This window comes from Eulemur rufifrons, chromosome 8 (genome assembly GCF_041146395.1).
Source record: "Eulemur rufifrons isolate Redbay chromosome 8, OSU_ERuf_1, whole genome shotgun sequence".
Classification (NCBI taxonomy): Eukaryota; Metazoa; Chordata; class Mammalia; order Primates; family Lemuridae; genus Eulemur; species Eulemur rufifrons.
In genome coordinates, this window is record NC_090990.1 from 73,280,019 (window position 1) to 73,297,709 (window position 17,691).

At 38.2% G+C, this 17,691-nt stretch overlaps 1 protein-coding gene across 5 annotated transcripts in view; it reads right to left on the reverse strand.

Moving 5' to 3' along the window:
* DIPK1A (divergent protein kinase domain 1A) overlaps positions 1 to 17,691 on the reverse strand; it is a 94,132-nt gene that overhangs the window by 3,563 nt on the left and 72,878 nt on the right. For all 5 annotated transcript variants that reach the window (XM_069480181.1, XM_069480180.1, XM_069480177.1 and 2 more), the window contains one exon: positions 1,786 to 1,893. In XM_069480181.1, coding sequence (XP_069336282.1) covers positions 1,786 to 1,893 — 108 coding nt within the window. The remainder of the gene's footprint in view (positions 1 to 1,785; positions 1,894 to 17,691) is intronic.

A 17,691-nucleotide genomic window follows, 5' to 3' on the forward strand; every position in this document is an offset into this window, starting at 1 on the left:
CAAATTTGAAACTATATTCCAAAGATTTTTTTCCTTAAACTAATTTTTTAAATTACAAAAGTAATGCATGCCTAAATATATATTTTTAAAAGTCAAATTGGAAGGATGTAAGGTAAAAGCAAAGTTCTACACATTCCATTTCCTTAATCCCATTTCCCCAGAATTAATCACTTAGTAGCTATTTATCAAACTAGTATTACACAGTATTTAATATGTCCCATGGTCTGTTAATTTATTTTATTATTTTAATCCTTGTACCAACCCTAGTGGTAGGTACTATTATCCTCATTTCACTGATGGAGAAACTGAAGCAAAGACAGGTGAAGTAACATGCCTAAAAGAGCTCACGGTCTTAACCATCAGGATAGGCTGCCCCTCTTACTTCTATATAAAAATCAAATGGGATCATGTTAATTAATAATATTAATCCAAACAAAGCAGATTATATCACTCACTTGTTCCAAGCCTTCCGAATAAATTCCCAATTCAATCAGAAAAAAGTCCAAAGTTCTTTCCATTGCTTGTTAGGCTCCATTTGAGTTGGCCTTGCCAACTCCTCCAACCTGATCTGGTACCACTTACTCCCTGATTCCTAAGTCCCTGCTATACTGGTCTTTCTGTTCTTTGAACATAACCACACTAGTTCCTGTTTCACAACCTGCTTCACTTGCTGTTGGTTCTGCCTGGAATGTCCTTTCCCACATCCTCATATAGCTAGCTCCTTTACATGATTCAAGTCTCAGATCAGATGTCGCCCTTAGAAAGGCCTTCCCTGACTCCCACCTAGAAAAGATCCTCTTCCAACTGCAGGTCACCTCTAATCCATTTCCCAGTTTTATTATCCTCACAGCCTTTAGCACTGTCTGAAATTATCATATTTATGTATTTATCAACTCATTATTATCTGTCTTCTCTCACATTAGAATGTTAGCCACATGAGGCCAGAGGCTTTATGTGCCTCATTGCCCATGCTGTCTCCCAATGCCCAATAGTGCCTGGCATGCAGTGCACACTCACATGTTGGACTCAGTTTCAAAAATCCTCTTACACATGATTAGTATTGTCAACTTAAAAATTATTTTAAATTTCTGTAAGAGTAATGCATATTTATATTGGAAAATATAGAAATTATAAAATGAACCAAAAAAATGCAATTTTCTACTGCCCAAGGATGTTTTGTTGTATTTTCTGCTAGTCCAATAGTATCCTAGGTGTTTTATTTCTTTGATGAAATGTAGAATTTTTTTTCATTATGTTTATCTGTTATTTGTAGTTCTTCTTTTGTGATTTAGCTCATCCTGTCCTTTGCCCGTGCTTATAGATTATTCTTCATTCAGGTATGAACTCAAATGTTATCTTAGATCTCAGAAAGGTCTTCCCTGATCACCTCCTCTAACGCACATCTCTACCATCCCTGACCCGGCATTCTCTATCAATTTATCCTATGTATCTCCTCTATAGAACACACCATGTTCTATAATTTTTTTTATCTATCAATTCTTTGTGCCTCCCATCCCTCTCAGATAATGTAAAGTCCACAAGGGAAGTTATCTTGTTAATCACCATTGTATTCCTAGTAACTAAAACAGTGTCAGGAATATTTTGTGAATAGGGTATTAATAAACATCTGTTGCATGAATGAATCAAATCATACAAAACTGAAATACATATAACATCCCATCAACGTCTTGAATTCTGGTTCAAGAATCTTTTAACAATGTCTTTAACTTAAGGTAAAATTAGAGTGTGCAGTAATTCTGGAATGTTTATTTATAATTTCCATACCTGATTGTTGGGCTTGGTGGATAAGCATTTTCCAAAATAAAGAGTTTCTGTAACACAGAGGCTATTACATGCAGGCCCATCAATAACTCCAGTCTTGTACTTGTCACACTAAAAAACCAGGAAATAAAAAAGTAGTTAATAGAAAAATGTTCATGAGAAGAAACATAAGAAAGACACCATAAAGAGATATCTATGTCCTTGAAGAGAAATTCTATAATGAAAAGAATTCAGGCTTTGGATTTAGACAGACATGAATTTGAATCCAGCTCTGTTCCTTACTAGCTATATGATGATGAGAGAGCTTGTGCTACTGGAGTGTGCAAAGAATTCTGAAACTATTTTTCCCACTTAACATGGTCTGGGATGGTATGGCACCTACTCCCTCCAAGAATAGAAGCACTCTATGTATGTATGTATTCATTTATTTATGAATGTGACAGATTCTCACTCTGTCACCCCGGGTAGAGTGCCGTGGCGTCAGCCTAGCTCACAGCAGCCTCAAACACCTGGGCTCAAACAATCCTCCTGCCTCAGCCTCCCAAGTAGCTGGGACTACAGGAGAGTGCTACCACAGCTGGCTAATTTTTTCTATTTTTAGTTTCCCGGCTAATTTTTTTTCCTATTTTTAGTTAGAGACGGGGTCTTTCTCTTGTTCAGGCTGGTCTCGAACACCTGACCTGAAGCGATCCTCCCACCTCGGCCTCCCAGAGTGCTAGGATTACAGGTGTGAGCCACTGCGCCCAAACATTCTGTTTTAAAATGGCTCTGGTTTTAAAATAAATAAAGTTTAAAATAACAAAATAATTTAATATAACAAAATAAAGTTACCTCTGTCACCTTGTCATCCTTGAGATCAACCAATGAGAAGGAAAATAAGACAAAAACCCACACAAACTCTATCTTTGATAAAAATAAGGTACCAATGTAACCCTAGGCCCAAGAATGAGGATGACCTGCCAAAATCAGTGAAGATTACACCAGAGCACAGAAATATACTGAGATTAAATATCTGCTGTAGCCTCAGTTCTCAAAGTTGGCAGGGCACCAAATAAGTGGTATATCTGAGGAGCGGAACCATTACCCTGGTTTGCAATAAAGGTTTAAAGGGCACAAGCTGTGGGAACTCTCTAGGGCTCTGTTTGGCATCATGAAGTAGTAGGATAAGGCAGGGCTGAATGCTAAAATCCTTAAAAATGTTATCTTTGCTGGAGGCTTCTGCTGATGAACTATGGTTGGGAGAGACTATGTTATGAACAGCCTTATAGTTGCTGGGAAGATACACAGGCTAAACCAATTTATGTGTGTCTGTCTCTCTGTTTCATTTATTTTTTCTCCCCCCTGCCCCCCCCCCGCCCCCACACAGCCACAAGCAACTTCACTATCAGCCCAGCTCACTGCCCAGTTGCTTCCTGCAAATGGCTGGTTGAGGAAGAACTCATTGCGTTCAGTAATGAGTAATACTCAAAAGAAAATAAGTAAAAGATCCATACAGCAAGTCTTCAAGAATTAGGAGGAAAGGAATAGAAAAAATATATTTCAAATAAAGAAATTTTCCAGAAAAATGTTGCCATGAAGCATATCAAACATATTGCTATGAATTCAAAGGACTTACTCAAATAGTTTAAAATAAGAAGAAATGATAAGGCAAGAGAAGGAAATGTAAAATAAACTAACAGAATTCAGAAAGGAAGAAAAATTTAAAAATCCTAGAAATGAAAGCCACATTTCAAATGGGGGTGAAAGGTGGATGAGGTAAAACCCAGTAAGATTTATGAGGACTAGATTGAGAAAAGTGAGTGAAACAAAATGGAAAATTTAAAAGAATTAAAATGAATTTGAGATAAACTTATAGATATAAGAGACAAAAGATATCTAGCATGTCCATATGAAGGAGAATGGGAATAAGTGGAAAAGAAAAAATACAAACTTCATATAAATGAAAGAACACTTTAATCTACACATTGAAAGGACATACAATATCCTAAGAAAAACTGGTATGTCTTGTGACATGTCCCATTGAAGTTTGCTGGACTTCAAAAATAAATAATCCTTTGAGCACCCAGGCAAAAATATCAAGGCACCTTTACGGGGTAACAAATCAGATTGGTCCCAGATTTCTCCACAGTCACATTCAATAGTAGACAACAGTGGTAGGTACAATGCCACCAAAGGCGGTAGGGAAATGTGACGTGTCTGTGTCCTAATTTTCTCATTTGTAAGAAGGGAAGTAACAGTACTTGATTTATAATATCATTATGAGGATTAAATAGTATAACAAGGATAAATCATCTGTGACTTTAATAAGTGCTCAATAATAGCTATTTTTATTTTATACAGCCTTTAACTTAAGGCAAAATTAGAGTATGCTGTAATTCTGGAATGTTTTTTATAATGTCCATACCTGATTGCTGGGCTTGGTGGATAAACATTTTCCAAAGTAAAGAGTTTCTGTAACTTTAAGTAAAAGGCATCAAATGTTTTTGAACATATAAAGTTCAGAAAATATAATTCCCTTTAGTATCTCTTGAAGAAATTATTAGAGAATGAATTTCAGCCAACCAAGAGATGGATGGAGAAACTGCACATGAAAGCCAGTTGAAATGCAGGACTGGGATGAAAACAGCTCAGGAATTGAATGCATAATAATTTTTAATACAATACCTCACAGTTACTGGATGCTTACTATGTGTCAGGCACCATTACTAGTGCTAGACATTTATTATCATGACAATAACCCTGTGAAGTAGAACCAATTGTTATATCCATTACAAAGATAAGGAAACAGAAATATCTGTAAGTAACTTGTTCACAACTATAAAATGATGAAGCCAGGACTCAAACCCGGGCAGTCTGTCTCCAGAGCCCATTCTCTCAATCACTATTGTATGCTGTTCAGAAGGGCATGGGCTCCTCAGACACTGGGCCCTCCTACCCACACTCCTTAGGGTTTGCTGTGAGAATAAGAGTCATCCCGACAGAGAACAAAAGCCCTCTGCCGGGGGCTGTGGCTCATGCCTGTAATCCTAGCACTTTGGGAGGCCAAGGCAGGAGGATTGCCTGAGGCCAGACTGAGCAAGATCAAATAGAAAAATTAGCTGTTAGCTGGGCATGGTAGCACGTCTGTAGTCCCAACTACTTAGGAGGGGGAGGCAAGAGGATCGCTTGAACCCAGAGTTTGAGGTTGCAGTGAGCTATAATGATGCTAATGTATTCTAGCCTGGGCAACAGAGCAACAACCTGTTTCAAAAAAAAAAAAAAAAAAGAATGAAAAAACAAACACCACATGTACTCACCATTAAATTGGAACTAATCAATCAACACTATGTGCACATATGGAAATAACACTTATCAGAAATCAAGCAGGTGGAAGTGGGGAGGGGGATATGAGTAAATTCACACCAAATGGGTACACTGCACACTATCTGGGTGATGGGCACACTTATAACTTTGACTCAACTGGTACGAAAGCAATTTATGTAACCAAAACATTTGTATCCCCATAATATTCTGAAATAAAATTTTTAAAAAATTTCCATAAAAAAAAAAAAAAAAAAAAAGAGCCCTCCAATGTGCAAAGTGTCAACATCTAGGAGCTATTGCCTTTTAGCTACCAAGAGCAGGGAAGTTCCTGGACAGGACCTTGACCATGACCTGCTTTCTCCTTTGGATCTGGCTATAACTAAGAATATTAGGTTTCATCTTCAGAAGAGCAGTGGAGCAATCTAGTTCCTGGATTCAAGTTTGGAGGGCCACATGGAGAGATGCTCAATGCCTTTCTCTCATCTGGTCAACCCTGGGGATTTTTAGGAAATGTGGAACCATCTGTTGGGCATATCTGCTGGTAGGAGACGGCCAGCAATTTCACTGGCATGTTTCTTCACTGATGCAAAGGTGGTGGGGGTTTCGAGGCGTCACTCAGGAGCTTGAGTGAAACCTCCTGCAGGTATAGTTTAGGATTTCCAAGGAATGTAAATTCTATAGGCCACATTCTCGACAATCAATCAATAGATAAATGGAAGATAAATAAATGAATGAAAAAAAGGTTGAAGTCCCATAGCTCAAACATGGCCCACTGCAAAAGAAAAGAGAACATAAAATTGTTGAAAAACTATAAAGGCAAAAAGAAAAAAAAAGTAAAAAGCAAAAACACACAGATATGTTTAGAAACTAAAAAGCATATTCCTAAATAACTTGTAAGTTAAAATAGAAACCCCAATGGAAATGCAGAATATTTAGAACTGAACAATAACAAAGGTATACATATCAAAACTTGTGGAAGGCAGTGAAAGCAGTTCTTGGAGGAAAATTTATAGAAATTTCCAAATTTAAATGCAATGATGAAAAAAACAAGACTGAATATAAATAAGTAAGCACTCAACTAAAGATGCTTAAAAAAATCCAAAAATAATGACAACACAGTAAACTCCCAAAAGAAGTAGAAGAAATAAATGCAGCAATTAATGAAAAAAAAAAATCAACAATAACAAAAGCTAATTCTTTGAAAACCCAAACAAAAAGATAAACCTTTAGCAAGACTGATCATGAGAAGAAGAGAGGAGGTACAGATAAACATTGTTAGTAAGGAAAAGGGCAGTAGTGACAGTGAAAAACAGAAACAACTTTATGGCAATACATTTGAAAGGAACAATTTTTGTAGAAAAATATAAATAATTAAAAAATCATGCAAGAAGAAACAGAAAAGCTGAATAAGACTAGTATTTTAAAAAACTGAATTAGTAACCAAAATCTTTCCCTCCAAAGAAAAACAGGCCAAGGTACAGTCCAGGGAGGACCTCAGGATGCCATCTAGGATGTTGTACTGTTTGTAAGAGGGGAAAATGGATAACAACGTAAATGCCCATCAATAGGAGAATGGTTGAATAAATTGTGGTATATTCATATAATGAAATACTACACAGTAATTAAAATGAAAGAACTAGGTCCATATATATCAACATGGAAAAATCTTAATAGCATAATGTTAAGTGCAAAAAGCTGCAGAATGATATGGGCAGTATTTTATTTTATTTTATCAGTTCATTTCATTTCATTTTTTATTTTATTTCTTGAGACAGAGTCTCATTCTGTTGCCTGGGTAGAGTGCCATGGAGTCAGCCTAGCTCACAGCAACTTCAAACTCCTGGGCTCAAGCGATCCTCCTGCCTCAGCCTCCCAAGGAACTGGGACTACAGGCATGCGCCACCACACACAGCTAATTTTTTCTATTTTTAGTAGAGACGGAGTCTCACTTTTGCTCAGGCTGGTCTCCAACTCCTAAACCTCAATCAATCTTCTCGCCTTGGCCTCCCAGAGTGCCAGGATTACAGGTGTGAGCCACCACACCCAGCCAGTACCATTTATTAAAGTTTAGAAACATGCAAACATAAACATACTATTTATGTACCTATACACATGTAGTAAAAGTATAAAAACACGATGGCAACAGCTTGCACCAAATTCAAGATGGTGGTTACTCTGGGGAGAGAGGAAGGATAGTATCAGGGAGGATAAAAGGGGCTTCAACTGTACCTGTAATGTTTTACTTCTCTTTAAAAATGAAACTAATATGGCGAAAGTTTAAGATCTGTTAAGAAGGTGTAGTAGGTACATGGGCGTTTGTCATGGTGTTTTCTATATGTCAGCATTGTTCTAAGAGATTTATGTGTATATCTCTTTAATCTTCACAATCTCCCTATGGAATAGGTATCACCATTATCTTCATTTTATTGATAAAGCAACTGAGGCAAGGGAGGTTAGGAAACTTGCAGAGCAGGTTAATGGTGGAGCTGGAATTTGAGTCCAGATAGTCTCCAGAGCCTGTCCTTTAACCAGTAAGGTAAAAGAACTAGAATTACTTATGTTGGAATGGAACAGGCAAAACAGGTTTAATAATGGCTGGGTCAGATGCCTCTCCCCAGTGTTCCCACTAAAGGTCTCTGGTCATTCCCTCCACACAAGCAACTCCAACAAGGCCAGGACTTTCATCCTTGTTTCCTCGGGACTTTGCACAATGCCTGACACATAATGAAAGACATATAAAAGGCACTTGCCAAATGGATGAATGAATGAAATGTATGCTGGGTTTTTATCCAGAAGTAGGGCATTCTATTATGAACAACTTCTGGAATAGGATTTAAAGAGTTATCCCCTTCAACTCTCCTCATCTTGAGCTCCTGAATCCTAAGGAACACTTTATCCTTAACTCTGTTCAAGGTCAAGATTTAAACATGGCCCTTTCCACAACCACAATCTTCCAATAATTTTTTTTTTTTTTTTTTTAATACAGAGTCTCGCTCTGTTGCCCGGGCTAGAGTGCCCTGGCGTCAGCCTAGCTCACAGCAACCTCAAACTCCTGGGCTCAAGGGATCCTCCTGCCTCAGCCTCCCGAGTAGCTGGGGCTACAGGCATGCGCCACCATGCCCTACTAATTTTTTTTTCTATATATATTTTTAGCTGTCCAAATCGTTTCCTTCTATTTTTAGTAGAGATGGGGTCTCGCCTCTTGCTCAGGGTGGTCTCAAACGCCTGACCTCGAGTGATCCTCCCGCCTTGGCCTCCCAGAGTGCTAGGATTACATATATTACAAAATCTAACATCATTTGTGTTCCTTTTATTTTCCCTGCTAGAAAGTAAGATGATTTGAAGGTAGAGACTCTATCACACGCATCTTTGATCTTTCTCTCCTCTCTAGCACATAGCACAGTTTGGTATTCAAGTGTTCAGTAAATGTTAATTAACCAACATAAAGAACATAATGGTTTTGGCTTTAAAACAACATTGAGGACAAAATTAATACTTTTCCATAAAATCTAAAACATTTTTCTAAAAAGCACAAACCAGGTAGCTTATTAGTAAACTTATTGGTAAGCAGTGAAGAGCAGTCTGGCATTCAGCTACAAGAATCAGATTCTTGTTTTGAGCAAAGGCCTCAAGCCAAACCTGCATCAAAGAGCTTAGTCACAAGGAACAGGCTCTTCAACTTGTGGCTTCTATCACAAACCAAAAGCAAATTTCCAACATGCTTGTATGGAAAGTATGGTTGGCCACATAATGTTTTGTTTTTCAAGCACAGCTATACACACAAAATGTAATCAATGTCAGTAAAATGATCTTCTAAATAAAAATTATAAATAATGTTCAACTTTACAATAGGATAATCAGCAGAAAACATCTAAGGTTTTTCCAGTCCTAAGATTTCATTTACTATGATTTACTAACCACCACTCCTTTGCTTGCACATACTTCACTTTACCAGAAGATGGCACTCTTTGGCTTTATTTGACAAAACCCACCATGTTGAAGGAATAATTTCATAAACCAGGGGAACTGTACCACAAGGGGGCAATAACAATGAACAGATGTATACTACTAGGTTTAAAATAATTTTCTAAGATTCATGTTCTAAAAATATATTTCAGACAAACTCATCAATTTCTCTTCACTAAGGAAAAAAAAAAAAAGGAAGAGTTGTGTTCTTAGCAATCCCTGAAAATCTTCCATGTCTCCAGTCAATACCCTCTCCCCATTCTCCGTAACAGCTATTTTAAATCTTCACCATTTTCTGCACTCACACTTTATCTTCAACCTCTCATTCTCCCTTTCTACTGATTTCTCTCTTAGCCATGAAAGGTGCTCAAATCTCTCTCCCTCTACACACACACACACACACACACACACGAATCCTCTTCACTCTTTCCTTCCCTTCTGTTATACCACCTGCAATTTATTGTAGAATTCTTCAGCACACATTTGTAAGTTACAGTCCAGGTGCCTCTAATATCCTAGTCAGGAATGCACAGGTGCTTGGCCAGCGTTCTAATCAGGAAGCCAATACTCCAGAGGCAAATACTGTAAGCACTTCTGCATTTCTTACCTTGATCAAGATTGACCCATTTCTGAGATTTTATAGTTTTTATTTTATTTTATTTTTTTGAGACAGAGTCTTGCTCTGTCGCCCTAATTAGAGTGCAGTGGCATTATAATAGCTCACTGTAGCCTCAAACTCCTGGGCTCAAGCGATCCTCCTGCCTCAGCCTCCTGAGCAGCTGGCACTTCAGGCGTGGGCCATGATGCCTGGCTAATTTTTCTATTTTTAGTAGAGATGGGGTTTTGCTCTTGCTCAGGCTGGTCTCTAACTCCTGATGTGCAGTGATCCTCTGGCCTCAGCCTCCCAGAGTGCTAGGATTATAGGCATGAACCACTGTGCCTGGCCTTTTTCTGAGATTTTATTAGAAAATTAGGACTTTTATTGGTGAAATTTGTGGTTTGTTAAATAGCATGATAAATTACAAAATGGATTATAAATGGTAAAATTAAAGGTGTTTAAGGTATGCAGATTGGCTAAAATATGAGATATTCCACACCTTTTCACGAAGAGGGTGTAAGAACCAGTTGGAGCTATAATCTTTATCTTTAGGGAGGTACCTGGAGCTAACAGTTTTACAGTAGATGTTCTCAAACTTAAGGGAGCTTCAGATCAACTAAAGGGCTTGTTAAAACAGATTGCTGGACCCCAGTCTCAGAGTTTCTGACTCAGTAGGTCTTGTGTGAGGCTGAAAGTTTGCATTTATTGCAAGTTCCCAGGTGATATTTATGTGGCTGGTCTAAGACAACATATTTGGAGAATCATTGGTTCAGAATTTCTAGTTGCCTGACACTAACCGTAAGGTAACAGAAATCTGCCTCTGAAGTATAATTGCTTCTGTCTTGAGTAAATCTTTTTTTTTTTTCTTTTATTTCAGAATATTACAGGGTACAAATGTTTTGGCTACATGGATTGCTTTTTGTACGGCTTGAGTCCAAGTTATAAATGTGCCCATCACCTAGATAGTATACATTGTACCCATTAGGTATGATTTCACCCATACCTTGAGTTAATCTTTCAGGCAAGTTGACAGAGAACCTAAAAGGACAGAGTTAGAACTTTAATAAGTTTATAGGCAGATTATATGGAATGTTTTGTGACTGCTTATTAATACATTTGTTTATTGCAAATAAATAAAATGGTTATGACTGAAAAACTGCCTATATGTGTAGCAGAAACTGTTTTCATTATAGCCTAGCAATAATGTTTTATGGAGTCCTCACTTACATCAAACATTTTCAGTGGCTTCCATTTCCTTCCTTCCTTCTTTCCTTTCTTTTTCCCTTTCCTGTCCTTTCACCATTACATACAATGTTTTTGTAGATGTTTTATGAGGCTGAGAAAGTTCCCTTCTATTGTTAGTATGCTAAGAATTTATTGAATTTTGTCAAATGCATCTGTTTAGATAATCATATAGTTTTTCTCTTCTATTCCTTGAAGATGGTGATGGATTTTCATTACTTTCATCACTAAACTTTCATTACAGGAATAAATTCTATTTTGTCAGGATCCATTATCTTTCAAATAGAATCTAAGGAGTGTGATTGATCAAACTGGATTAGGTCAATTTAAAATAATTTCTCCAGCCAGGCGCGGTGGCTCACACCTGTAATCCTAGCACTCTGGGAGGCCGAGGCGGGAGGATCACTCGAGGTCAGGAGTTTGAGACCAGCCTGAGCAAGAGTGAGACCCTGTCTCTACTAAAAAATAGAAAGAAATTATCTGGACAACTAAAAATATATAGAAAAAATTAGCCGGGCATTGTGGCACTTGGCTGTAGTCCCAGATACTCGGAAGGCTGAGGCAGAAGGATTGCTTAAGCCCAGGAGTTTGAGGTTGCTGTGAGCGAGGTTGATGCCATGGCATTCTAGCCCAGGCAACAGAGCGAGACTCTGTCTCCAAAAAAAAAAAAAAAAAAACCCACAAAGAATAAAATAATTTCTCAGCCAAAATGTGGAAGCAACCTAAATGTCCATCAATAGATAAACAGATAAGCAAAATGTGGTATACACATACAATGGAATATTAGTCACTTTTAAAAAGTAAGAAAATTCTGATATATGCTACAACATGGGTGAACCTTTAGTACATTTGCTAAGTGAAATAAGCTAGTCACAAAAAGACAAATACCTTATGATTCCACTTGTATGGAAAGTATTCAAATTTGGACCAGGTGCAATGGCTCACGCCTGCAATTCCAGTTCTTTGGGAGGCTGAGGCAGGAGGACTGCTTGAGGCTAGGCATTTGAGACTAGCCTGGGCAACATAGCAAGTCCCCATCTCTACAAAAAACTATAGGCGTGAGCCACCACACCTGGCTAAGTGGTGGCGTGAGCCTGTAGTTCTAGCTACTCAGGAGGCTGAGCCAGGAGGATCACTTGAGCCCAGGAGTAGGAGGTTGTAGTGAGCTGTGATTGTGCCACTGCACTCCAGTCTGGGCGACAGAGCAAGCTCTTGTCTCCAAATAAATAAATAGATAGATAGATAGATAAATTAATAGTCAAACCTGTAGAAACAGAAAGTAGAATGGTGGTTGCCAGAAGTTATGGGGAGAGAAAGGGGAGTGATTGTTCAATGGGTACAGAGTTTCAGTTCTACAAAATGAAAAAGTTATGAAGACAGTGTGAACATATTTAATACTACACTTCAAAAGGGTTAAGTTGATAAGTGTTATATGTATTTTACCACAATTTTAAAAAAACAACAAAAAAAACCCCATTTCCCAGCAGTTTTTAGAAACAGTAGTCTGTATTCACTGACAACTTATTTCCCTCTATCTCAATTCAATCCAACACATTTTGACCTTTGACCCCATAACATTTTGCAAATACTCATAACACTTTTAACAATGAACATTTAATAACTGAATTGCAAATTTCAATCTTTATATTATTTAACCTCCTTCAGCATTTGTCCTTGTTGACCACACTGCTTGAAAACTCTTTGCTAATGGCTTCTCGCCTCATGTTGTTCTTCTGTGGCCACTCCTTGTGAGTCTTGTTTATGGAGTTCCCTTCCTTTCTCACAATCTTTTTTTTTTTTTTTTTTTTTTTTTTTTTTTTTTGTTGAGACAGAGTCTCACTTTGTTACCCAGGCTAGAGTGAATGCCGTGGCGTCAGCTTAGCTCACAGCAACCTCAGACTCCTCGGCTTAAGCGATCCTACTGCCTCAGCCTCCCGAGTAGCTGGGACTACAGGCATGCGCCACCATGCCCGGCTAATTTTTTTTTTCTATATAGATTTTTAGTTGTCCATATAATGTCTTTCTATTTTTAGTAGAGACGGGGTCTCGCTCAGGCTGGTCTCGAACTCCTGACCTTGAGCGATCCACCCGCCTCGGCCTCCCAGAGTGCTAGGATTACAGGCGTGAGCCACCGCGCCCGGCCTCACAATCTTAAATATTACTGTTTCCCAGGGTTTTGTTCTACTTTCTTTGGGTTCTCTGTACAACATCAGGAGTGACATTTACCCCCACAGCTCTGAGGAGTCCTGGCTCTATCCCAGCCCAGTCCTTTCTCCTGACCTAAATACCCAAGTGCTTCCTGCACATCTCTCGTCTCCATGTGGGTAACACAAGGACCTCACACTCAACCCGTCCAAATCCAAACCTGAATTCACCATCTCCTGCCCTCCTCTCCCCAAGGATGTTTCTTCCTTTTTTCCTTGCCTCGGTGAAAGGTGCTGTCATCCACCCAGGCACTGAGGAAGGAAACTATGAGTTGTCCTAAATTTCTTCTTCTTCCTCATCCCCCCAAATTCAGTCGTCATCAATAGCTGGCAATCAAGTTATTTCCTTCATATCCTTTGAAGCTGTTTCTTCCCCTCCACTCCCACTGTCAATGCCACAGTTTAAGGCCTCACCCCTTTGTGCCTGAATTACTACAACTGCCATAAGACAGATCTCCCATTCCACCCTCTACGCTACCACTAGCGAAACTTTTTCTAACACATAAATCTGATCAGTCACTTCCCTGCTTCAAAACTTTCATTGACTCCCTACAGCCCTGAGGGTAAAAGTCAAACTCCTTAACTTGACATAGAAGGCCTGTTATGACATTGACCTTGCTTACTTCACCACTGTAAACTGCGGCCCCCGCCCCCCGTATTTTCTGCTCTAGCCATGGTATTCCTGGAATGTAGCACCATTTCTTATCTTTGTAGCCTTGCACATGCCTCCTTTCTGTCTGCAATGCTTGTTCTTCAAAATTCAGCTCAGCTGTAACCTTTTCCAAGACGACTTCTGAGACTGTCTCCATTAGGATTGCCCAATAAAATACTGCATAGGACATACACTGAAAAGTTATTTGTTTATTGGCAATACTTTGGACACAGTTATACTAAAAAAAAAAGTATTCATGGTTTATTTTAAATTCAGATCTAACTGGGTATCCTGTATTTTTATACATCTAGCAACCCCACTCCCAATCTCAGTCATATGTTCCTCCTTTTTATTTTTCCATATTCCTGCTAGTCTATAAGCATCTTCATGGCAGGGACATGTCACAGCTCTGCATCCCCAGGCTTGAGCACAATGCTAATAAAAGCAGATAATAAATGTTTAACTAAAATAATATGGTGTTTTATTGCGGGCCAGTTTCTTCTAACTTGGTTTTAACTCTTAGTCTCTTTATTGTTTCACAGGAATGATGCTAATGATAACAATGATATCGCCTGTCTCAGGATTATACTGAATATCACATGGTATAAGAGAGTACACCATTACACATAAAAGCCACCAGAAATGCTACTATAATTTAGCCAATAAGATTATCCTTAGCATAGGGCTTATGTTTGTTAAGATTTTAAATGAACTTGCTCAGTAAATATTTTTCTGTAGGTTCACAAAGAAGAGATTGGTAACCTAACCCAAGTTGGCATGAAGGGAAAAGGGCTATACTTTTCCTAAAAGGAAAAAAAATAAGCTTATACTTTAAAAATCCTAGCAGGATTGGTTCAGTACATTTTAAAAATACAGAATAATGGCACAAAATGAATGTGTCAAGTCAAATAATAATTGATCCTAAGCAAAGGCAAGCTAAATGAATATAGTTAGTTATGTATTACTATCTAATTGAAAACAGGGTTCTACATATCTTAAATTTGGTATAGCTAAAGCTAGTTGTTTTAAGCAATAAACCATTATCCCTAGAAATTGAATTTCAAAAGAGACTGTAATAAAATTTGGAGACCTTTTCATCGTTTCATATTTCCATTTTAAAGGGTGTGTTCATGTAACAGTCACAAAGGCTTGCTAGAGTGGCGCAGTAAGTAATTCCTCATTACTGCCCTGGTAGAACCTTACAACTCTCAATCATAGAGGAACATGTCAGAAGATACCAATATTAAACAGTGTGGTCTTGAGCAATGTATAGAAGGGAAGGATTCCTCCCTGCCTCTTTTTCTTCCTTTTTAAAGGACCCAGCAAACAAAATATGCTGTGTCAAGGGAATCTTACCTACAGAGTCAAACTGTGCAAAATTTCTTTATGGTTAGGCACCAAATAGGATTTGCTGAAATAATGAATTAGTGATTTCTATAATCAGGAAAATGTACAATGAATTATAAAGCATATTACATAATTAGCTTGGTGAAAAAAGAAAAAAGCATAACAGGAAAAAATGAATCCTTCCAAGCACACACCTAAGTAGCATTTGTGGTTTGCTCTCATTTTTAGAGACCTATCTTTAAACAAAGAAGGAAAGAACACAGTTCTCATTCCTTATGAGTTTCATGCGTTTACCTTGGCTTTCCTGGGTGTACCACCCCAGTCTATTTCCCTTCTCAGAGTTTTAAAAGCCTATTATCCATTTCACCATAGTTAATCCCTAAATAATGGATGATAGTGGAAAGTTTCATACTTTTATTAAAACTGAAAACAATATACTTGAATTCAAACTGCAAATCAACATACAATGTGCAAGATTAATCTCAGTTTTGGCTACTGCCTTGTAGCATTACCCTAAATCTTTTAATAAAACGTATCCATTGGTTAGTGAAAACACCTTGGGGAAATAATTTTAACATTCTGTAGTGATTTCCAATGTTGGAATGATAAAGCAATATACCTGACTACTAGATTAGACTAGTTTATATACAGTACATATATACTGTATATTTATATCAAATACATATATGATTTGTTAAATATTCTGTTTGTTTTTAAAATTTACTATAAAAAGACAAAAGAGGAAAATATATTAATTCATAGGCAGCAAAAAGGACCAACCAAGGCTGTGGTTCAAGGGTCAGGAATACATGGTTCTGGGAATTTTCTGGTCTGTTAATCAGCATCTTGCTGTTTGGGATAAAAGTGCTAAGGCAAGCCTGGTTTATAATTAGAAGGAGAAAGACTCCTTAGTGTTTTACAAATTCTTTTTATTCTATAAGGCCCTGCAGAAGTTCTGTCACATCTATGAAGCCTTTCTCCACCATTCTACCTACAATAATCTCTCTATTCATCAATGCCTTCTTTTTTTATATTTTTGTAGTACAACTATTTGTAGTACAAACTAAATAATTTTAACCTGATATGAAGGTCTTTTGATGTAGCAACTTGGCTAGGTTACAGTCCCCAGTTACTGAAGCAACCAACCTAGGTGGTTGCTGTAAAGGTATTTTGCAGATGTAATTGAAGTCCATACTCAGTTGACTTTAAGAGAGATTCTCCTACGTAATCTCAGTGGGCCTGATGCAATCAGTTGAAGGGCCTTAAGAGCACTGCTGAGGCTTCCCTGATGAAGAAGAATTTTGCTGACAGAGAGCAGCTTTAGCTCATGCCCAGCAGTTCCCACCTGGCCTTCTTGACACTTAGCAGCCTACCTCATGGATTTTAGCCTAGCCTAGGCAGCCTCCACAACTGCATAAGCCAATTCCTTACAGTAAATCTTTTTTTTTTTTTTTTTTTGAGACAGGATCTTGCTCTGCTGCCAGGGCTAGCATGCAGTGGCATCATCACAGCTCACTGCAACCTGAAACTCCAGGACTGAAGTGATCCTCCTGCCACAGACTCCTGAGAAGCTGGGACTATGGGTGCATGCTACCACACCTAGCTAATTTTTCTGTTTTTTGTAGATATGGGGTCTCACTATGTTGCTCAGGCTGGTCTCTATCTCCTGGGCTCAAGCAGTCCTCCCACCTTGGCCTCCCAAAGTGTTGGGATTACAGGCGTGAGCCACTGCACCCGACCTAAATCTCTTTATATTGGTTTTGCTTCTCTGGCTGAACCCTCACTGATACCCCTGATTATATGACGTGTGTGTGTGTGTGTGTGTGTGTGTGTCTGTCTGTCTGTCTGTCTTATCGTCCCAGTCAGACTCCAGGGCAGGAACTTGAGAATATAACAATAATAATTGTTGTTATTATTATTGTTTATTGAATACTTCCCATGTGTCAGGCACAGTGTTATGCCTTTCATTATACATGAACTCATTTTATCTTTACAACCACCTGATGTGAGAACATTATTAAACCCCATTTTACAAAGGCTAAATAATTTGCCCAAGCTTATATAGCTCAGAAATGGCAAAGATGGAACTCAAACCTAAACCTCTTTTATTCCAATGCTTATGCTCTTAACCACTAAAAAGATATGATCCCTCGCACACAAATGGAGAGAGAGGGAAAAAGATAGAGACATGCAGAGAAGAAGAAGGCTATGTAAGCCAAGAAAGACCATGCCTGTTAAATATGTACACTGCTTATTACACTCTGCTGATAACTTGTCATCCCTAACTCCTAAACAATGCCCTCAGTTTGGAAGGAACGCTTTAAATGGAATGGCTACATTAATCTTCTAGGAAAATTTCTGAATTACAAAGTTACGGCTACAAGGATGACAAATATTAGGGTAATTGCCCCCGGCCAAATGAAATACAGTCAAGGACTTGAGAACCCTCTCTATGTTCAGTAGATATGTCAGAGCATCACTCAGTGTTATGCTGTCAAGTTAATTGGTTCAATGCCCCTTTATCAGCATAAAATCTGTGATGCAGGTAGGGCAGAGATACTTTTCTCACCTGTAAAATGGACTTAAAGCAAGCCTAT